This window comes from Lynx rufus, unplaced genomic scaffold, assembly GCF_022079265.1.
Source record: "Lynx rufus isolate CCGP_SWC_20201006 ecotype Redwood Valley unplaced genomic scaffold, mLynRuf1.p SCAF_11, whole genome shotgun sequence".
Lineage (NCBI taxonomy): Eukaryota > Metazoa > Chordata > Mammalia > Carnivora > Felidae > Lynx > Lynx rufus.
Window position 1 is genome coordinate 37,729,568 of NW_025814825.1, and position 22,759 is coordinate 37,752,326.

Genomic DNA, 22,759 nt, shown 5'->3' on the forward strand with positions numbered 1-22,759 from the left:
ATGCATCTCAGATTACCACTGCTGCATTTCTAGATTTGTTTATAGATTGCTTGATTAGTTTTGGAGACTGGAGGCTCTATGAGTTAAGGACTATATTTAGTTTTGCTTACCAACTATTTGTTGAAGGAATAAAGGAACGAGTTAATCAATTAAATCAAGGAAGTAATAAATGAAACAATAAAGTTGCTCAGGCCTTCTGGAAAAACTACATCCTGCCAATACTGGAAATGGGCTTTTGTTTTGATGCACCCAGCAACTCTTAAGGGATCCTCTACTTCCCTATCTCAGTCCAAGAGTTTTGGGTATGACTGGCCCTATCTCTGGCTATAGGGGTGGGCAAAGAACTCAGGCCTGACCAATCAGAGGACTCTCACTTCTGAACTTAAGAGACTTCCAGTCTAGACCAGCCCAAGTAACTACTGAAATAAAGAATGTTCTAACAGCCCCCACTGAGGGAACTGAATGGGGTGGGAGAGCAGAGGGCTGAGGAACCACCACCTACTGGGGAGAACAGAGACAGCTTCATGAAGGAGCTTCACTTCACAGACTGAGCAAGACTGAGATGGCTAGAGATGTGGGAGAAGCCATTCTCTGCGCAAAGAACAGCACCAAACACATGAGACAGGAACCTGGCTTGTGTGGGGGTGGAGGACAAGAGGTTTGGAAGAATGGATCAGGGCCAGTCCTCTAAGAGTTCTGGATACTGTGTCAAGGAGCTAAGGGTTTTACTCCGGAGGCAACGTGCACATATTCACAGTGGGAAAGGTGGGTAACCTGAGCAGGATTGGGCATTAGGAAGTTGATCTGCCACAAGAGTGGATGAAAGGGAAAGAGGCTAGGGTCCAGAAACAAGTTGCATGCGCCCAGCCAAGGAAACACGAAGGGCATCCGCAGTGGGACCAGAAATAGGGCATGACTGCTAGCAGAGGCACTGAAGGCCTTGGGGAATAAGAACTAGGCAGAGGTAAGAGACCACATCGCTGCGCCTGGGTAACAGCATGTGGGTAGTGGCTTGAGAAGGGCAGGTCTAGGCGTCAACCAAAACAGAATTTGAATCCTGGCCCTGGCACTGGTAGTCTGTGTGATGTTGGGCAAGTTTTCTTATCTCTGGGCCTTGGTTTTCCTCTCCATAAAGAGGATAAAACCAAACTTAGAGGTTACTGGAAGACTAAAGGAAATAACATCTGTAAAGCACTTTTCCGTAGAGCTTTTAGGTACAAAGTTTCTTTTGGGGATGATGCATATATTCTAAAGTTAGATTATGGGGATGGTTGTACAACTCTGGAAATATACTAAAGGCCACTGAACTGTACAATTTAAATGGGTGAATTTTATGGCATGTAAATTATGTCTCAATAAAACTGTTAGAAAGAATAATCAGTATGTGGTAGCTACTATCATTATCAGCTTCGGTTCCTGATCTGAGTATTTCTCATAGGCCTGCCTGACTGGCATTGCTCTCCAAACCAGCTTTGCAGATTTTCTGATTATAGTAGCATTATCTTCACAAAGTTTCTGGTTGGCCTAAACAAGGTAGAATGTTATTTCTTCCTCACAGAAAAGAGATCCAGAGGTAGGCAGTCTAAGACTGCATTTGACTCTTCAGACGTTGTTTGAGATTCCTTCAAATGCACTGCTCTTTTCATAGATCCGTGTGGCTGCTGGAGTTCCAGCTAACACATCCACATTCCAGGCAACACGAGGCAAGAAAAAAGGAAAGGTTTGGCCCCCTTCTACTAGGGTGACTTTCCAAAAATACCACACGGCACTTCTATACTTCTGACTTCTAGCTCACTGGCTAGAATGTCATCAAATAGCCCCATCCAGCTGCCAGAGAAATTCAAAAGTGTGATACTAGAGTGCTTCCATAACGTGGGGTTCATCGAAGGGGAGAATGGTAGCTGGGAAGCAAACAGCAGCTTCTGTTAAAGCTTCTAGCTAACAAAGGGAGGCAAAATACAAATACAAAGATACACACACACACACACACACACACACACACATACACACACATACACACACACACACACACACACACATACCTTTAAAAGAATAAATGGTAAGGGCACCTAGGTGGCTCAGTCAGTTAAGTGTCCTACTTCCGCTCAGGTCATGATCTCGCGGTTTGCCAGTTGGAGCCCCGCGTCAGGCTCTGTGCTGACAGCTTGGAGCCTGGGGCCTGCTCCGGATTCCGTGTCTCCCTCGCTCTCTGCCCCTCCCCCACTCGTGATCTGTCTTTCTCAAAAATAAATAAACATTAAAAACAATAATTTTTTAAAAAACAATAATGATTGTATGGTTTGCCTCCAGGTTGGGAGACCGGGTGGCTGGGAACAGGGATGGAGTCAGAACTTCCACTTTTCCCATTTTGACCTTTAGAATTTTCAACCACGTGGCTATATTATCTAGTCAAATAAATAAAACTAGAATCTTTTTTCAAAAAGACTGAATTAGGCCACCTGACCTTGTGTCTCCTGATTTCCAATTCTGTTGATTCCACTGCTGTCCCAGGCATCCAGACAGTCCCAAAACCTCTGCAGATCCAAGACCACCTGCCTGGACACCTACTCTTCCCTTCCTGCTGCCGTCCCTTTGGCAAGGACAGCGCAAGCTTTTCTGCAGTTCCAGAAATGTGAGTGCTGACTGCATCAGCCTATATGGGGTCATCCTAATAATCCCTGTGGAGATGTGTTCCCGATATGGCTTTTATTTATTTATTTATTTATTTATTTATTTATCTACCTATTTATCTATTTATTTACTTATTTATTTATTTATTTATTTATTTTACATATGATGAACACACAAAAAGGGGTTATTGGCCCCTTGTTTTTTTTTATCTCTTCATTCTTTATTCCTGTTCTCATGGCAGATGTCGCTGGGCCTAGCATAACCCAACATCTATCAGAGGGGCCCTCAGCCCTTCAATTTTTTCCACTGATTCTCAGAACTCCCCCAGAGCCTTCAATAAATTTCTCCATGGCTTACATGTTTTACACAATTTCTTGAAATTACTCCTAGTTCCCTAGGACTGCCGTAACAAATTACCAAAAACCTGGTGCCTTAAAACAACAGAAATTGAATTCTCTCACAGTTTTGGAGGCCAGAAGTCCAGTATCAAGGTGTCAGTTAGCAGGGTTGGTTCCTTTCTGGGGACTCTGAGGGAGAAGCTGTTCCGTGCTCTCCGTAGGTGACTGGTGACAATCCTTAGTGTTCTCCGGCTGGTGGTGACACCTCTCCAATCTCTGCCTCTGCAGACACGTGGCATTCTCCCTGTGCGTCTCTGTGTCCAAATTTCCCTCTTTGAACAAGGACACCAGCCACTGCATTAGAGCCCACCCTACTCTAGTTTGACCTCATCTTAACTTGCTTACATCCGCAAAGACCCTCTTTCCAAAATAAGGTCCCATTTACAGGTTCCAGGCAGGCAGGAATGTGGAGGGAGCTTCATTCAACTCAGTGCACTACTCAAGTCTCCACCTGCCAGCTGCATCCCTCTCAACCTCTTCCCCAGTCTTGAGTCATTTCTACCTTTATGAATGGCAAAATTATTTCACACTGCTGCATCACTGTTAGCCCAAAGCCGTTCATCCAGTTTAACTACTGAGTTACAGACACCACTGTCCCATTTAACCAGTGGCCAGTTATCTTTCCCACCCTATCAGCAGCCTCAAGACATTTTCAACTTCTGCCCTCTCAGTTTGCAGCTTCTTCAGCGCTACTCCCCCGAGAGGTGTTTAATATCTCATTAGCACCTCTTTGCACCTCAGTGTGAATCCCCTAATCTCTTAAATTCTCTCTGTACACATACCCCCCCCCCCAACCTCCAACCAGCTCAGTTCCTCCAGCCTCCCTGCGTGGGCGCTGGGTGGCAATGAAGGGACTGATAAAGAGGCGAGCCCATGTCTGCCCATCGCTCAGCACTCAGGGATGCTGCTGGCCTCTGAAAATAGTGTCAAGCCTCATTCCTGCCATACAGTTTAAAATCCTCCACAGTGGGCAAGAATTTGGTCAGCCTGCAGCAGACTGTCTACATTCTTTCAACACTGGAGAATGAGTCTACACAATTCCCCTGCCGTGTAGCAGGCAACCTGCCAGCAGGGTGTTTCCTTGCTCCCTTCCTTCCCAGTTGTCAGCCCTGAGCACCCCACCACCACCACCACCCCGTGTCCTGGGCAGTTCTGAAGGAAGCCATAAAATTAATCAGCTCTTTTCTGTGGCTTATTTTTTTCTAGCATTTTATTCTAAAAATTTGCAGTCAACAAAAGTGAAAGAATTTGACAGTGAACTACCCTATTACCCAGCACCTAGATGTTACCATTAATATTTTTTAGCATTGAAAAAATTAGTATATATCTCACATCTAAAGTGAATTATTTACTTGTTTATTTATTTATTTATTTATTTAGAAAGCATGCACCCACACGAGTTGGGGAGGGCAGAGGGAAAGACAGAACCATAAGCAGGCCCCATGCCCGGTGAGGAGCTGGATGCGGGGCTCCATCCCACCACCATGAGATCATGACCTGGGCCGAAATCAAGAGTCGGCCGCTGAATCGACTGAGCCACCCAGATGCCTTCTAAGGTGAATTTTAAAGTGTATACTTATGAAATGTACATTTTAGTGGCTTTTAGTATACTCACTACATTGTGCAAACATCACCACTAATTCCAAAACATTTTCATCACCCCAAAAGAAATCCCCGACCCATTAGCAGTTAGTCCTAATCCCCTTCTCTACCCTGTCAGCCATTAATCTACTTTCTGTCTCTGTGGATTTGTTTTTTTTTGGATATTTCATATAAACAGAATGCTACAATATGTGGCCTTTTGTGTTTGGTTCCTTTCACTTAGAATAATGTCTTCAAGGGGCACCTGGGTGGCTCAGTCGGTTAAGTGTCTGACTGTAGCTCAGGTCATGATCTCCCAGTCCATGGGTTTGAGCCCTGTGTCTCAGCACAGAGCCCGAAGTCTGCTTCAGATTCTGTGTCTCCTCTCTCTCTGCCCCTCCCCTGCTTGCACTTTGTCTCTCTCTCTCAAAAATAAGTAAACATAAAAGTATTTTTAAAAAACACAAATTGTAAGCTGCTACCAATTATTTACATCTTAAGTTTTTAAATAAGTAGATTCAGAATATTGAAGTTAATAAATGCCTGCCTTGATTGTACATTCACATGAATAATAATTTAAGGGGCACCTGGGTGGCCAGTCAGTTGAGCACCCGACTCGATTTCAGCTCAGGTCATGATCCCAGGGTTGTGAGATTGAGCCCCATTCTTGCATGCACACATTCTCTCTCTTTCTCTCTAAAATAAAATTTTAAAAAGAATAGTGATTTAAAATGAGGGGATAGTCCTTTCGTGATAAAAAATGCTCAACAAACCAGGAATAGAAGGGAATGTTATCAACCTGATGAAGCCATCTTTTTATAAAAACCCACAGCCAACGTCATACTTGATGAAAGACTGAATGCTTTACCCTAAGATCAAGAACAAGACATGAATGCTTGCCCTCATCATTTCTACTTAACATTGTTCTAGGAGTTCTAGCTGGATAACTAGGCAAGAAAGATAAAAGGCATCCAGACTAGAAAGAAGTAAAACTATCTTTCTTTGCAGATGTTATGATCAATATATATAGAAAATCCTAAGGAATCTACTAAAAAGAGATGATGAATTTTATGACACCCTGTAGAAGTCCCCATTTCCAAGATTTAAAAATTCCCTGGCTTTTTTCAAACTGCCTCTTCCTTTATTCCCACATTCTTCTCTCCATACTTAGCAAGAATAAACCCAACACTTTTTAAACAATTACCCACCTATTCCCTCCACCCCATCTCTCCTTGGAGGTTTGCTCTTGTAATTAGCATCTTTGGAACTGCCCACCACGACCCTTGTTTCTCCCCATCTGGACGGTCTCCAGTCTCTTCCTCTGGCACTCCCTTTCTAAATTAGGCTACTCTCCTGCTGCCTATCCTAAAGTAGCCCCCTTCTGCCTGGCTTCTGTATTTGTGTGTGCATGTGTTGTGGTTAATTTTTAAAACAGCTTTATTGACATATAATTTACATATGAAATTCACTCATCTTAAGAGACCATTCAGGGGCTGGGGGTGGGGGGGCGGCAGGGCGGGGAGGGGCTCAGTCGGTTGAGCAACCCACTCTTGGTTTCTGCTCAGGTCATGATCTCCCAGTTTATGGGCTCCAGCTCCACATTACGCTCTGTGCTGAGATTCTCTCTCTCCCACTCAAAATAAATAAATAACTATTTTGGGGAAAAGAGAGAGGGGCACCTGGGTGGCTCACTCGATGGAGCGTCCAACTTCAGCTCAGGTCATGATCTCAGGGTTCGTCAATTCGAGTCCCACATCTGGCTTTCTGCTGTCAGCGTGGAGCCCACTTCGGATTCTCTGTCCCCCAGCTCCCCTCTCTCATGCTCGGTCTCTCCCTCTCAAAAATAAATAAATGCTAAATTTTTTTTTAAAGAAAGAGACCATTCAATGATTTTTAGTAAATTTACTAAGTTGTTCAACCATCACCATAATCCAGTTTTGAATATTTCTCTCACGCTGATAGTATACCTCCCCTGATTGGCTTGTAAAGGCTGGGTCTCTACACTTGGCCACCTACAAGTGTAGAGTTTGGAAGTTAGGCCTGAGTGATTTGGGATTTTGAATAAAGGTCTAAAACCTCCAGGCAACAAGACAGTGAAGAATCATTTTTCCATCCCTCCTCCTTTTAAAAAATGAAGTCTTGGTTAATCATTAAGCCAATCATGATATCTTGAAGAGTTAAACTGATCCATATCTCCATTTTCATCCAAACAGCTTATTTTCCTCTCCTGTGTTCCCCTTAGAGAAGATACTCCCCTTCTGAGCTGAGGCATTCTTAGAACTTTCTAGCTCAGTTCACACACCCACCGCCCAAGACCAACGACCTCCTCCTCTCCAGGAATGTCAGCCCCAGTCCAGGCCCCATATACCCATGCTCCTGGTCAAGAAACATTGCTCTGTGTCCTTTCTTTGCCTATTCTAACTCTACCACCCACCGCCCGCCCCCCACCCCCCGCACTCCATCACACCACAAGGTCCTGGGCTTCCTTTTCATCCCTGTCAGCCTCGTTTCCCTAATCTCCAGACAGATCTCTCGCCTGACCCCTTCTCTCCATCCTCGCTTCACTCGCCGGGTCATCACTTCCCAGACGCGGGCACCCGGGACCTCAAAAGCGCAAATGCCAAATCCAGACAAGTTGACGCGCCTAAAAGAGGGGAGTGTGTGGGTGTAAGTGTCTGTGCTTGTGTGTGGAAGAAACCAACTGAGTCCACGCCGGTGTTCATTTTCTGGAAATGCCAACCACGCCCGGCTGACAGAGCGAGTATCCGCAACCCAGTGCGCTCCTGCACACATCACTCAGGGTTGGTGGACTCAGAAGCAGCTAGGTTTCACCCTGCACCCGGGCCCAGCGGGCGCCCCGCCCCCCAACCGTACAGCGCACCCCCGTCCTGGCGCGGTGGTAGGACCCGGCGGCGACGTCACCCATTGTTTACAAATCAACCCGAGCCGGTAGGATTCCGGCTCCCGCGGCTGCAGGCGCGCGGCGCGAGTGCCTGGCGGGTTCCCGCTTCCGTGTCCGCCCCGGCCCCGGCCCCGGCCCCCGCTCCCGCTTCGGCCTCAGCACCGTTCCCCGCTCCGCCGCGGCCCATCGAGCCCGGCGGGCCGCCGAGCCGCCAGCGCCGGCCGCCGAGCTCCGTGTGCCCGGGCGGGGGGCCATGCCGTGTCGGAGGGAGGAGGAAGAGGAAGCCGGCGAGGAAGCGGAGGGGGAGGCGGAGGAGGAGGAGGAGGAGGACAGCTTCCTCCTGCTGGAGCAGTCGGTGACGCTGGGCGGCTCGGGCGAGGTGGACCTGCTGGTGGCCCAGATCGGCGAGGCGCTGCAGCTGGACGCGGCTCAGGACAGCCCGGCCTCCCCGTGCGCGCCCCCGGGGCCGCCGCTGCAGCCCCCGCGGCCCCCGGCGGCGGTGCGGGCGGACAAGGCCCGGCCCCCTGCGCTGCCACTGCTTCTGCCGCCCGCGCCGGCCGAGGCGGTGGGCCCGGCGCCCCCGGGGGCCCTGCGCTGCGCCCTCGGGGACCGCGGCCGCGTGCGGGGCCGGGCTGCGCCCTACTTCGTGGCCGAGCTCGCCGCAGGCCCCAGCGCTCTGTCCCCACTGGCCCCTCATCCCGGCCTTGATGGGCCTTCGGGAGCCAACAAGCGGGGCGCCCCGCAGCCGCTGTCCGGCCCGTGCCGGCGAGGTTGGCTGCGAGGCGCCGCCGCCTCCCGCCGCCTACAACAGCGACGCGGGACCCAGCTCGAATCCCGCACCGGCGACGACGATCCGCACCGGCTCCTGCAGCAGCTGGTGCTCTCGGGGAACCTCATCAAGGAGGCTGTGCGGAGGCTTCATTCGCGACGGCTGCAGTTACACGCAAAGATTCCCCAGCGCCCGCTCACCGGGCCTCTGTCGGCCCCAGTGCATGAGCCCCCTTCGCCCCACAGCCCTCGCGCGGCCTGCAGCGACCCTGGCGCGTCCGGGAGGAGGGCGCAGCTCAAAACTGGCGACGGCGTTCTGGTACCTGGCAGCTAACACCCCGAGTGGCCACAGTGCCAGCCTCAGCCTGGAGGGCAAGGGATTCCGCTGAGGGCTGCATCCCTATTCAGACTAGTGAACTCGCGCAGTTGGAAACGGGAAAATAAGCTAATGCAGACGAGGAATGGAAAAACCGCGAATATTTCCTTGGGGAATTAATGGAGGGCTCCAGTGTGTTTGAAACAGCTTGGTTGGCCCTATTTGTGAGGCAGATTACAGAGCGCACTCCCAAGCTCACATTCAGTAGGACTCCTTATTTGGCTTGACCAGCCCCGGCGGTGCAGCTTGCAGTTCCACGCAGCCTCTCGGAGCCCTTCAGCCCGGCGACCATGTGGCCACACTCCACGCTTCTCGGGATCGCCGAGCGTCTGAAAGACGAGGATGATCCCAGTTACTTTACCTTTTCAGGGCTGGTTCCTGATCCACTTTGGGGGAGGGGAACATGAGTAGACCGTCATTTCAGGGAGAACCTCAAACTGCCAGACTTGAAAATTTGTGACTCTTAAAAAAAAAACAAAAACGCATCTCATGTCTTTTGGGTGCTGGTTCTTAATACAAAACACGCGGTACCATGAAAGGACTTTTTGGGAGTTGAATAGGAGTAACGTTTTCTCTGTCCCCCGTTTTGCAACTGGCTGCGGTTCTCAGCGTGGCAGGGAAAGGCGTGCGAGATTGGCACGGGAGGCGGGGGCGGGCGGTGCTGGGGAAAGGTAAGGTGGGACGTGGAGTGAACCCTCCTTCCTCTCTAAAATATTTTCACAGCCGTCCCTCTCCTCCTCGGGTTCAAGGTCACTGTTTCCTGAGCGCAGGCAGGGTTCCGGGGTTCCAGTAGAGCAGAAGAGTTGCCGGGTTCTGCCTGTACTCCGGAGAAGAGCTCGGTGTTTTGCAAGTACTGGAGTCTCCTAAGGACACGCGCACCGCGGCCACCGCGGGTATGGGGAGGCGGGGACGTGACGGGCGCCGGTGCCTTCTGCGGGCAGCCGCGCCCTGGGCTTTCACAGAAACTGCCCAGAGTCTTAGCCTCGGGTCCCTGCACTCCCCCCACGGCTCTGCTGTCCTACTCCAAGTGGGTGGCGCTGGTGCTCCTTGGGGCCAGGGCTGGGGGCTGGGGAGACGCCACGTGACGCGCACTCCGGGGACACAGCCTCGCACAGCAGCTTATAATGGACTCTCCGGGGCCATTTGCAATAACAGCTGCAATTCCCTGGATAGACGGAGTTGATTTCCTCCCTCTGCCCCTCCCCCAGGCATGCCAGCTCGCCTTTGTAAGTGAAGGAAACCGAGTAGAAAATGTGACCCTCCAAACGGAGAAGCTGCAGGCTTTGCCATTGTGAATCGTGGTAAAGTGCTTTAACATACTGTTCACTTACTCTGAGGGATCTAAAACCGTTTTGTGGGTGTTTTAGTTTTATAAGATTCAATGGCTTGTTCATCATCCAGATGTGGCTATTGACATATCTACACTTCGCACCGGAGTGTCTGGAATTGTGGCTATCCTGATTGTAGGATTTTAACTTAACTGAAATACTTGTTTTTAATAAATGCGTTGGGTTTTTTGTTGGGTTTATTGTTGGGTTTTATCTTCTACTTGCCCTCGGTGCGAAAGATGCAGAGAACACATTTCTCTAATCCATAAACCTTAAAAACACTTGAAATCCTTGTCCGCCTGCCTTGTGGATGGTAATTAGAGCGCCTTTGTGTCTGAGCGGCTCACTAGTTAAGCAGGGTCTGTGTGGCTGGGCGTGTATTGGTGCTGGCATGAAATTAAATGAAAGTGAGGTCAGGTTTTGGACCAATCCCATTCACTAAAACCTTAGAGCCTTTTGGATTACTAGTCAGTGATGGAGTTTTATGAAGCTGCCTCTGACTGTTAGCAAAGGACATCAGTTCAGCCTGTCACTGCAGACTGGGAGGCTCATCACTTTTTTTTTTTTTCTTTTTTTTTTCTTCTTTCTAACGTGGTCGTTAAGTGGACTCGTTTCACAAGGCAGCCCTTAAGGCTGGGGCAGCTCTTGGTTAGCGGCCGATCAGGATACAAACCCACGGTGGGAAAGCTGTCTGGCAGTGTCTGAAAGGATTCCTCTCTTTGCTCTTAGCATGTTTGCTGCCATTCTCTCCAGGAGCGGTGACATAACGGCCTGTCTCTATCCCTCCCTTTCTGAGTTACTTCAGCCTGTTCCCTCCAGGAAGGAGCCACGCTAGGCAATATATTATGCAGGGTTCAAGGCTACTTATTAAATGGGGACCTCGGACAAGTTGCTCAACCTCTGTGGGCTTTTGGTTTCCTTCTGTACAATAGACGAGAAGTGAGATGTGGAAAAGTTTGCTGTGACTGGCACATACTGGAGAAGAACAGACTCTAGTCCCTACTCATTCCTTCCCAGGACTGCCCCTTGGTAGCCATATGACTGGGTCCTAGGTTTCTCATGAAAGAAGGGCATGCCATGGTCCCAAAAGTGCTTTCTGGATACAGTCCTTTCTTTTTTTCTCTTTCTTTCTTTCTTTCTTTCTTTCTTTCTTTTCTTTCTTTCTTTCATTTATTTTGAGAAAGAGAGAGAGCGAATGCAAGCAGGGGACGGGCAGAGAGAGAAGGAGAGAGAGAATCCCAAGCAGGCTCCCTGCTGTCAGCGCAGAGCTCGACTCAGGGCTCTATCCCATGAACCCTTGAGATCGTGACCTGAGCTGAAATCAAGAGTCAGATGCTCAACGAACTGAGCACCCGGGCACCCCTACAGTCCTGACTTTCTAACTCCCTTCTGGACTCCATGCCTATTGTCTATACCTCCCCATTCTCTCTGCCCCTGATAGTCTGAGATACACCTCCAGAGCGCACCAAGCCAGCTGTTCCCTACACCCTGTCCAGAAAATGTTGTGGGAGGCTTGTCCAGTGGGGCTCAGCAAGAGAAGGGTGATTATGGAGGCTCTAACACTGAGGAAGGGGACGCTCCAACAGTGTAGGTGGCTGCCACGACTGGGTGCTGAGCAGGAGGAAAGTGGTCAGGTGCTGACTTCCTCCAGCATTGGAGTACACCCGGGGTCATCAGCTCCGCTTCTTACTGGGGATGGGATTTCCTTGAGGTCAAAGGGTTAGGGGCAATCGAGGGCCAAACTGGCCATGATTTGATGCCACTGCACCGGCCGTGCTGGCTTGTAATGATCAATTAAGGCCAGACTCAACCATGGGGTTCACATAGTACTACTCCCTCCTTAAAAAAGGAAGACTGGAGAGGAGCCTGAGTGGCTCAGTCAAGCATCTGACTCTTGATTTTGGCTCAGGTCACGATTACAAGGTCATGGGAGTGAACCCTGTGTCGAGCCCCCGTTAAGCCCGTCAGGCTTCATGCTTAGCGTGGAGCCTGCTTAAGATATTCTCTCTTGCTGTCACCCTCTTTCTCTCTCATTCTGCCCCCTCCCCAATTTGCACACTCTCTCTCTCAAAATAAATAATTAATTTAAAAGGACAACTGGAGAAAACTAATCTCTACTATCAGGCACTTTAAATGCACCATAACCCTAAACCGTCCAGCTTTTAAAAAATCTTGCAGGCCTTACTAGTCACCCCAAAATCTTTTTTGAAATAAGTCAAGGTTTACACAAATGATTGTTAAGTTATTAGACCACTTTATATATATATAGGTGGAAAAATTGTCCGGGAAGGGAACAGGACAGAGTCACCTACCAAAGTCACTTATGAAAGTCAAAGGCCTAACAGAGTCTAGAACCCAGGTCTCTGAGCTCCCAGTTCAGCCCTCTTTCCAATAGACTAACACCGTCATACACAGTCCAATATCGTTCACTGCACAACTCCGCACATATACTACAATGTGAGTGACACCCCTGTAATTGTCCAAGATGGTGGCCCTGCCACTGGAACCCTGAAAAACATACCCCAGATCCCTAGGCTGAGCTAGGGAAAGCCAGGTATGCCACAACCATATTCTTAGAAAATGTTCAGCGTCCTATGAACACAGCTAGTTGGCCAGAGAAAATAGCCTGGATGAGATAAAAGACCAAGCTAGAAAGTCAACGAGAAAAATACAAAATAAATTAAAACACGGAAACTGGCAAGTAACGAGTGATGTGGAGAAAGGAATGCCACACCTCACAGAGAACTGCACAGTCTGCCACCCCAGGATTTCATTCTAAATTAGGCATAAACGCTACAATATTTGGATTCAGTTTTCGCCCTTCTTTTTCCAGCTCATAAGCAAAGACATGGAATGAAGATCAGACACCACTTTCGTATCCAGCAAAGTCTGTGTTGAACCCTGTGATCCCTTCCTTCCAATCAGAAAAGAGTTACCCTGGCAACTAAATTACTAACTCACTCAATTAGCTCCCCCCTCTTCCACCAATGCTCAGTAATCACAGAATGTCAGCCCAGGGAGAGCTCAGCCTTAGGCAGTCTAGTGCTACCATAGTTCTATTTAGCCATAGAAGCCCAGAGAGGTTGCCCCTCAGAGGTGCACTCGTTTGAACACGGTGCAGGCTCCTGCAGGCCCAGGGGCAAAACCTCTCCCGTGCAGTAGTACATCTTCATGGTTTTCCATCCATCACTGATGGGGGAACAAGTGACCTGCCCTTAACAGTTTCCCAGAAGTAATAATAGATAAGACCTTGGGCTCTGCAGGCAGCCCTACCCTGCCTCCACACAGGCAGCTGTGTGATTTGGGGCAGAGTCACTAACCTAATTAATGAGCTCAATGAACTCATCTGCAAAATGGGAGAAGAAGGGCCTACCTTGGAAAAATTATGTGAGTGTTCAATTAGATAATGCATGGAAGTAAATAGCAAACAATAAACCCTCGAACAATAAGGCATTGTATCTGGAAGCTATTGCATGAAGGTCACGACTTTGTTTTTTGTGGAAAATCCTGCCTCTTAAAAGGACTTCTTCCATCTGTTTCTTCAAAAGCATAAACCTGTTTCCTCTGAAGACTAGTTGCTTGAGCATACGCCCCTGTTGTATAGGTAAGTGCTAAGGGAAGTATAGAAAACCCTTTACTCAGTCTAGATGAGGTTTAATCTGAAAAGGGTGGCAGTGCCCTTCATCCCAAACCTTGAAAGCAGATCAGGACTAGTAGAGTAGGAGCAGCAGGAAATATTACAAAGGGGAGGGTTTGTGCTGAGGACAGCCTGGGACCACAGCTCTTAACACCCCCATCAGAAAACCCATCCCCTTCTGGAGCACCTGGGTGGCTCAGTCGACCAAGGTCCAACTTTGGCTCAGGTCATGATCTCACAGTTCGTGGGTTCAAGCCGCATGTCGGGCTCTGTGCTGACAGCTCAGAGCCTGGAGCCTGCTTTGGATTCTGTGTCTCCCTCTCCCTCTGTCCCTTACCCACTTGTGCTCTCTCTTTCAAAAATAAACATTAAAAATAAATAAATAAAACCCATCCTTCTAATTCAAATTCAGGGCTCAGCTGAAGTTTTGTGTGCCCACTCTGTCCACTCGTGTATAACCTGTACTGAGAAACTCATGTAATTTCTTCGCAGGGAGTGATCTTGGAGTTCATTTTGTTCTTACTCTTCATTATATTTACTGTCATTATAGGGTTATCTCAGGAACTCATATGTGAATGTCTTCCCTTCCCAAAGAGATTAGATATTCTTTAATGGCAGAGGACAAGATGAAGAGGATGTGTTGGGCAGATTATCAGGCCACTCAGTGTAGGGGATGGTCTGAGGTTGAGGGGGGACATTTATGGTAAGCTAGATCAGTTGCATGGCTGTTATAACATCCATGCACCAGGTGATAAGGGCCTTGGTGGGAAGAGAGACGAAAAGACAAGACACACTTTGAAAAGAAAAAAAAAAAAAAACCAGAAAAACCCACAGGCCTCCATAGAGTACCTTGTGGCAACTAAAATGTCAGTTCTGGAGCCAGAATGCCTGGGTGGCAATTCTGGACCTTTCCTTTAAAGCTCCTTCCTGTGACTCCGGGCCAGTCACTTCACCTCACCTAACCTCACGTTCCTCATCTTTGAATTCCGATAGTAATAAAGTCCCTGCCTCACAGGGTTGTGAGGATTCACTGAGCTAATGCTAGTAAAAATGCTGAGCCAACTGCCCAAAACATAGCTGCATTTAGTAATGCTGCTTTGGTATTGGCATTTAGTAAATATTTGCAGAGCAAACAAATGGGGCGATTTCAACAGACCTACAGAGGCCAGGGAAGTGGGGTGCTTGGGGCATAGTGAGGAGCTGTGGTTCCTAGAAACTCAAAGAAGATGAGAAAGGAGGGACAGCAGCTAAAAAGGAAAAACTGGGCCAATAGAAGGATTCGCTCAACCAGGAGAGACTTGAGCTTGTCTGACGGCCATGGAGGATGTGCAGAGGGAGAAACTGAAGATGTTCTCAGGGGTAAGCTTGCCTGAGGAGGCAAGAAGGCACAAGATGCCCCGTCTGCACAGGTCTGAAGGGCAGGGCTCTGGAGGATTACAAGGGTGGCGTGCCCACTACGTGACAGCACCTACGTCACAAACTCCTAGCACAGCAAGGCTGGGCACCTGAGAGTTGGCTGTTGAAACCACTTTGTATAACCCATCATGCCTGGGATCGCTGGTGTGTTTCTGTTGTTGTGTGAAGGAATCCTCTGAACCTTCCGCTACAACTTACACCACAATAGAATGGAAACTAAATCTGGTATCAAGTTTATTAACTGCTCCCTCTTATCAATTAACTGACTCATAGAAGGTAAAATTCACAACCCCAGTCGATAGGCTGTTCAGGCACTTTGTTTGACTTATTGATTTGGGTGGGTTAAAAAAAAAAATCACAAGCTGGTTATCTTCTTGTTACCTTTGGCCTGCCTTTTTGCCTGTTTCTTTTTTACCAGCGAAATTAGATTCCACAACCTAGCACGGGTGACAAATGATTTCCTAGGTTTTCCCAAAAATCTTCCCTAGACTGGAGTCATAATCACCTTTCTCCAGATGCACCATAGATAGTACTTTGCGTCAGCTGGGTTAAAGGGGGAGAAACTCACAGTGCACATGTTCAAGACCTATTGTTTAATGGTGCTGAGGCAGAGGGTGTAAAAAAGATACTGAAAATCACGGGGCACCTAGGTGATTCAGTTAGTTAAGCATCTGACTCTTGATTTCGGCTCAGGTCATGGTTTATGAGATCAAGCCCCACGTCAGGCTCAGTACTGACAGCACTGAGCCTGCTTGGGATTCTCTCTCTCTCTCTCTCTCTCTCTTCTCTCTGCCTCTCCCCTGTTCACACTTTCACTCTCTCTCAAAATAAAAAAAAAAAAAGAGGGCACCTGGGTGGCTCAGTCGGTTAAGCATCCGACTTCAGCTCAAGTCATGATCTTACAGCTTGTGCGTTCGAGCCCTGCATCAGGCTTGTGCTGACAGCTTGGAGCCTGGAGACTGCTTCCGATTCTGTGTCTCCCTCTCTGTTCCTTCCCAGCTCGTGCTCTCTCTCAAAAATAAATATTTAAGGGGCGCCTGGGTGGCGCAGTCGGTTAAGCGTCCGACTTCAGCCAGGTCACGATCTCGCGCTCCGTGAGTTCGAGCCCCGCGTCGGGCTCTGGGCTGATGGCTCAGAGCCTGGAGCCTGTTTCCGATTCTGTGTCTCCCTCTCTCTCTGCCCCTCCCCCGTTCATGCTCTGTCTCTCTCTGTCGCAAAAATAAATAAACATTGAAAAAAAAATTTAAAAATAAATAAATAAATAAATAAATAAATAAATAATAAATATTTAAAAAAAAGTGAAAGCCACTAAGATCTGATTCCATATACCTTGGACCTAGCTACAGAGGATGTACAGAGATAACGTAGATACATCTGTTCGTGTGCATACACCCATAAGCACGTGCAGACACACTCACATACCCACCATCCCTTACAGTCTCCTGTGGCTTCTCTTGGTTCTACTCTTTCTGTCTATTCCTATTGTTTACTTTTTTCCCTCCCACATAGATGTGATGAGTTGGTCTTTATAAAGAACTTAGAACAGAGCCTGGCACATGGGAAGCACGACAGACATTAGCTAGTGTTATTACTGCTTCCCAACTGCCAGCGTCTCCCAGGATCCATCCACCCATCTTAGCTCTAACTGCCAAGTCTTTATCTTCAGCACAGCTCTAATCATTTATGAGGCACCAGGCTGCCGTCCCTATAACTTCACACATGAAACTCCTGATCAACCCCCACCCGCACCCCCACAACCAGCTAGCTTCTCCTTGCCACTTCCCTATTTTTCTGGATCTTCTAAGGGCTCAAAACTTGCAGAATGTTACCAGGGAAACCTAGGTCCCAGCCCCTTCAGAAGATGGGAGCTGTCTCAATTCTGCCAGCTCACATCCCCCCAGTTCGGTGCCCAGCTACTCAAAGGGCTAGGGATATCCCAGCCACAGTCATTCCTGGGCCAAGCACTAGGAATGGGCCATCCCAAGCTCCAATACCTTGGAAATGGCCATTGCCTCAATATAGAGAGACACTTGCCCAGGCCCAGGCCCAGGCTTTGGCTCCCTACAGCCTTTGCAAATGGCTGAATCCACAGAGGGGGCTGTTCATGACTAGAGATGTGGGTGGTTCAAGGCAGGAGGCAAGAGAATCAGCTTAATGCCATGAGTTCAGACCCTGTTCTACCACCAATAAGTCCTACCTCTCCCCATTGTAGAGAGCAAAGGAAGGTCTCATAAAAGGTGTCAACAGAGCACCTGCCCTTAATAGGTATCACTTCTCTTTCCTTCTACCTTGCTTCTCAGGTCCCATAGCTCTTCTCTCCTTGTCTGCAGGCACCATTCTAACCTCATTCCCAAGTGCTCTTGGGAATAGTGCAGACCCACAGGACATCTGCTCTGGGTGAGACTGCACCATCTCGGTCGGCCCTATGCCCTCATCTTAGACAACTCAAGGTTCTAAAAGCAGCAGCCAGGTACCATTTGTTATCCGCGCCCTTCTTAGGCAATTTCTCCTATCTTATGTAAAGGCCTCGGCCCCAAAGCTGCTTGCGAATTCTCCCAGGTCTCAAACCCTGCCGCATCCCACAGCCCCAGCACTTTGCATATACGTGGCTGGTGTTCAAGAGAAGTTTGAGAACAGTGATGCCATTGTGTTAAGGTATTTAGTGGAATGCTCTTAAGAAACCTTAAGAAACCCAACATGGGAGAAAATGGTGTCAAGGAAGTCTCATACGGGGGGTACAGTAGACTGGAAGGTCTGGTTGAGGAACAGGAGATCCTAGAACCAGACTGCCTGGCTTCAAATCCCAGCTTGTCCACTTAAAAAGTGGTGACTTCAGGGGCGCCTAGGTGGCTGTCGGTTAAGCATCTGACTCTTGATTTTGGCTCAGGTCATGATCTTAAGGTTTCTGAGATGGTGCCCTGCATCGGGCTCTGCACTGACTGTGTGGAGCCTGCTTGGGATCCCCTTTCCCTCTCTCTGCCCCTCTCCCGCTGGGACGTGCGCATGCGTGCGCACGCAACCTCTCTCAAAATAAAACATTAAAAAAAAAAAGGTGGTGACTTCAGGCAAGTCAGTCAGTCTCGTGGGCCTCAGTGTCCTCATCTATAAAATGGAGAAAACAGTCTCCACATTATGGCCCATAAAACCATGACATGATGAGAGGATACCCAGAACAGTGACTCCTGGCACATGTATACCCAGTGAATACAACCCCCAGAATGATGAATGCAGAGATAGACTGGTTTGGAAGGTCACGTGGAAGCAGATTTCTGGAAGGAGTCAGAACGAGGGATGTGTAGGGTACAGTAGCAAGAGACTGGGACAGCTTGTATTATGGTGGCTAAAGTTAGCGAGGGCAAGTGGGGCACGTTTGGTCCCCAAAGAAGGGGCCACTCCCAAAGGAAGGGACCAAGGAAGAGGCAGTGGTGGTGACAAGAATTAGCCACTATCATTCTTTGAGCAAGTTATCCCAGACGTCTCTGATCTTCATTTAACCCTCCCAACTACCCTATTAACTAGTATTCTTTTATTAATGAGCGAAGGAACAAGCACAGGGTGGTCACTTGCTCATTGATACAGATGGGTGAGCAGCAGGGCCGAGTCAAACCCAGTCACTGAACACTAGCTTTCCCCTGTGGCCCCCGCACGAGAAAATGGTGGGCAGGCGAGGGAGGAAGAGGTGCTAAGAAGTTCCCGAGGGGGCTGGGTGGCAGAACTCTGGGCTGGACCAAGTAGGAAGGGACTCTACCAGGGTTCCATGCCTGGGGAAAACAGGCCTGAGGACAGGAAAACTTCAGTTAATCTAACCCTTGCCTGCTCAAACCAAGCCATTTTACAACTACCAAATATATCGCTGTGAAACTGGTTTCCCTTTCCTAGGCCAGAGCTCCAGACCGGGTTAGTCTCCAAAGAGGAAGAAACAGACTGGCTTTGCCTGTGCCCTCCCATTCTTCACACACACAAAAATCCAGATGAAAATCACCCCACCTCCACCGCTCTCCAGACACATCAAGTCTCTTGGCCTCTGCCCTCCCGCCTAGAGAGCATTTCTGGAATATGTTCTTATTCCACAGAGGGAATGGAAGCCCATCTAGCAGGTTTTAAAAATCTGGACTTAATTTGCTGATTTCGGTTAACATCAACCCAGAAACAATGAAGTCCTGCAGCTCTACCAGTATTCTACGCTGAGCAGAGATGGCTCCAACCCGTTGCCCAGGTCCCCCCAAGTACACTCACCCTTCATTATTAAGATATCCCCTCTGTGTTTTTCTTTCCCCCACCTTCCACCAAAAAGCCAAACATGCTCCAAAACAAAAACCAAATTTATTCAGCAGACATTTTAATTAAGAAATCCTATAAATCAGGACCACCACAATTTCAGACACTCCGGTGCGAAGTGTACGTCAATAGCTACATCTGGAGGATGAACGAGCCATTGAAACTGTTTTTAAAATTTGTTTAGCTACCTTAAAGTTTGGGGGTGGCACTTTCCTTAAAGTGCCGTCAAGTTTCACAAGGGTAAAGCCGGCGGGTTCTCCTCTCGGAGAGTCACATTTTAAACACGGTTTCAGTCACTCACAAGAAGAGCTGGTGACAGAAGAAGGCTGTGAGGGATGAGGACCCACAAAGGCTCAGGCCCACGGCCCCACAGACGGCCAGAACATAGCAGAAAAACATCCAGGGTCTCATCTATCCCATGCAGACACCAGAAAGGGTGAAATAACAAAGTGTGGCTGGGAGGACAGGGGAGACCATTTATGACTTTCTGAGAAAGCTCAAGGCTAGGCCAAGAGTGGCCTCAGGGAAAGAGGAGGAGGAGTTCTGGAAAGAGGAAAGCACAGAAAAATAACTCTCCCCACAGGTCCCTCTCTGCTTCTGTGTGTCCTCGGGAGACTCCAAAAGGTAGCAAAGCACAGACAGGGCTCTTCTTGGAGCAAGAGAAAGAAAAGACCCAGGGATGAATTTAGTTCTCCCAGGAACCCCACAGCCTTCTGCCAGAGAGCAAACTGTGACCTTGAACCACAGGTGGCAAGGTCAAGTCAGTTAAAAGTCCACATTCAACTCCAACTCGCGCCACCTTCAAAATTCTTCAGCTCCCTCTAACCCCCTAACTGGAGTTCACATCTCCCACCTCCACCAAACACCAGTTGGGTGGGGAAAAGGGGGTGATGGCAACCCACCCACCACCAAGCTTTTACATTCTTCTTCCCTCTGGAATTTCTTTGCACAGCAATTGTAGCACCATTTCCACTAAGCTCTTCCACCAGAAAATAAAATGTTTGCGTGTCATTAGTTTTCAAGTATTGTTAATAAAGCCCAGGCGATACCCGCCCCTCAGAACCCTATCTTTAAACAATCGAAGCACATGACGCCCCCAAGGCTTAAGTCAGGTACAAGTCGATGCAAGTAGCTGCCATAGTTCTCCCAGTTTATCCCAGGTCATTGGCCCCGAGGTGGCCGAGAAAACTCTCACGCGGCACCTATGCGCTCTGGCCCGTGCATTTCTCCAGGCTCCTGTTCTCCGACAGCCTCGCTGGGGCCGGTAACTTCTTTCTCGCCTTGAGGGCTCTCCCCACGCGTCTCTCCGCAGCCTGGGCGGTCGCTCCCAGGACCGCAACGGCGGCTTCAGCTCTCGGTCGGTGAGGGTAGGACGCTGTTGGGTCTGCGAAGCGGTGTCCTCTTCCTCCTCCAGGGGCCCCCGGGTCAGTGCAAAGCGCCAGAAGGCTGCAGGGAGACAGGGTCCGGTCCGCTGCGGCCGCCTCCCGGCCCAGCGGCGCCCACTGGGCTCGTGGCTGCAACGGCAGCGACGGCTCGCTGAAGTCTTCGCACGGCCTCCTTGATGAGGTTCCCCGAGAGCACCAGCTGCTGCAGGAGCCGGTGCGGGTCGTCTTCGCGGGCGCGCGTCCCGGTTGGGGGCCATCGTCGCTGCTGCAGGCGGCGGGAGGCGGTGGCGCCCCGCAGCCAACCTCGCCGGCACGGCCCGGGCAGAGCGCTGGGGCCTGCGGCGAGCTCGGCCACGAAGTAGGGCGCAGCCCGGCCCCGCACGCGGCCGCGGTCCCCGAGGGCGCAGCGCAGGGCCCCCGGGGGCGCCGGGCCCACCGCCTCGGCCGGCGCGGGCGGCAGAAGCAGTGGCAGCGCAGGGGGCCGGGCCTTGTCCGCCCGCACCGCCGCCGGGGGCCGCGGGGGCTGCAGCGGCGGCCCCGGGGGCGCGCACGGGGAGGCCGGGCTGTCCTGAGCCGCGTCCAGCTGCAGCGCCTCGCCGATCTGGGCCACCAGCAGGTCCACCTCGCCCGAGCCGCCCAGCGTCACCGACTGCTCCAGCAGGAGGAAGCTGTCCTCCTCCTCCTCCTCCTCCGCCTCCCCCTCCGCTTCCTCGCCGGCTTCCTCTTCCTCCTCCCTCCGACACGGCATGGCCCCCCGCCCGGGCACACGGAGCTCGGCGGCCGGCGCTGGCGGCTCGGCGGCCCGCCGGGCTCGATGGGCCGCGGCGGAGCGGGGAGCGGTGCTGAGGTCGAAGCGGGAGCGGGGGCCGGGGCCGGGGCCGGGGCGGACACGGAAGCGGGAACCCGCCAGGCACTCGCGCCGCGCGCCTGCAGCCGCGGGAGCCGGAATCCTACCGGCTCGGGTTGATTTGTAAACAATGGGTGACGTCGCCGCCGGGCCCTACCACCGCGCCAGGACGCGGGGGGGGGGGGGGGGAGACGTGCGACCAGGGGACGGGTTACTGGTCGTCGCGGGCAGCGCAGGGTCGCGGCCGGAGCTTTCTGGTGTTTGCTCTCGGTACCTACCTAGGATGGGCTCTGGATCGTTGGGAGAGCTGCGTCCTTTTTCCGTCCGGTAAGCAACACGAGAAAATGAAGACTCGGAGGTGGTCTGGGTTGGTTTCTCCCACTCGCGGACACACCCACCCACACACCCCACCCCTCCTCCTCGGACGTTTCCTCGCTCCCCACGTGTCAGCAACGCTTGGGCCCGCCCTGCTCCTCCCCCGCGCACCCGCAGTCACCAGGACCTGGCGTAGTGGGGGAGGGGCGGGTTTCGCCGACAGTCCCGGTTCGCAGAGCTGGAGGTGGGGAAAAGAGGGGGAATTGGGGTGCGGCGGCGACCTTGCAAAGAAGAGCGGGATCGTCTCGGGGTAGGGCCTCTGAGATTTCCTCTCCGTCTTGTCCTCAAGTCCCCAGGGAACTTGGGAGAGAAGGACACGCCACCGCATGGCTAAAGAAAAGTTGATTTTGTTCATTAAAAAAAATTTTTAAAGGTCAAATAGAAATATAGGACGGTGGAAAAAAACCTCTCTCGATCATAGGACTCAAACATGTTCACGTTAAAAAAGAATGTTTCCTCTCCAGCCTTTTTCTAGCAAAGTGTATTTTACAAACAGCCATACATACAACGCACGCGCTTTTCCACTTCTCATTACACCATAAATGGTGTTCGTGTTATTGCATGCACTTTGAAAACCTATAATGATTACATAAGTTCTCATCAAGTGTTTGTTCCATAAATTATTTAACAATTCCTTTAGCGTTTGCTGTTTACTAAATTTCACCACTGTAAGTGCGTGACTAACATTTCTTTGCGTAAAACTTTTTCCGTATTGATGATTCTTTCCTAAGACCATATTCCCAGGAGTGGAATATTAGGTCAAATTATATTTTAAGGTTTCTGATAAACGTGGCGAACTGCTTTACAAGGGTTGAGTACATTTACTCTCCCATCATT

General features: G+C 50.1%; 2 protein-coding genes across 2 annotated transcripts; one reads left to right on the forward strand and one right to left on the reverse strand.

Annotated features, from left to right (window-relative positions):
* The first annotated feature begins 7,498 nt into the window (after positions 1-7,498).
* Positions 7,499-10,184, forward strand: FRAT1 (FRAT regulator of WNT signaling pathway 1). Its single transcript, XM_047073232.1, has one exon. It carries the CDS (start codon positions 7,766-7,768, stop codon positions 8,612-8,614), a length of 849 nt encoding a protein of 282 aa, XP_046929188.1. The 5' UTR covers positions 7,499-7,765; the 3' UTR covers positions 8,615-10,184.
* A 9,157-nt stretch (positions 10,185-19,341) lies between these two features.
* FRAT2 (FRAT regulator of WNT signaling pathway 2) lies at positions 19,342-21,931 on the reverse strand. Its single transcript, XM_047073233.1, has one exon. It carries the CDS (start codon positions 21,446-21,448, stop codon positions 20,741-20,743), a length of 708 nt encoding a protein of 235 aa, XP_046929189.1. The 5' UTR covers positions 21,449-21,931; the 3' UTR covers positions 19,342-20,740.
* Between the last annotated feature and the right edge of the window lie 828 nt (positions 21,932-22,759).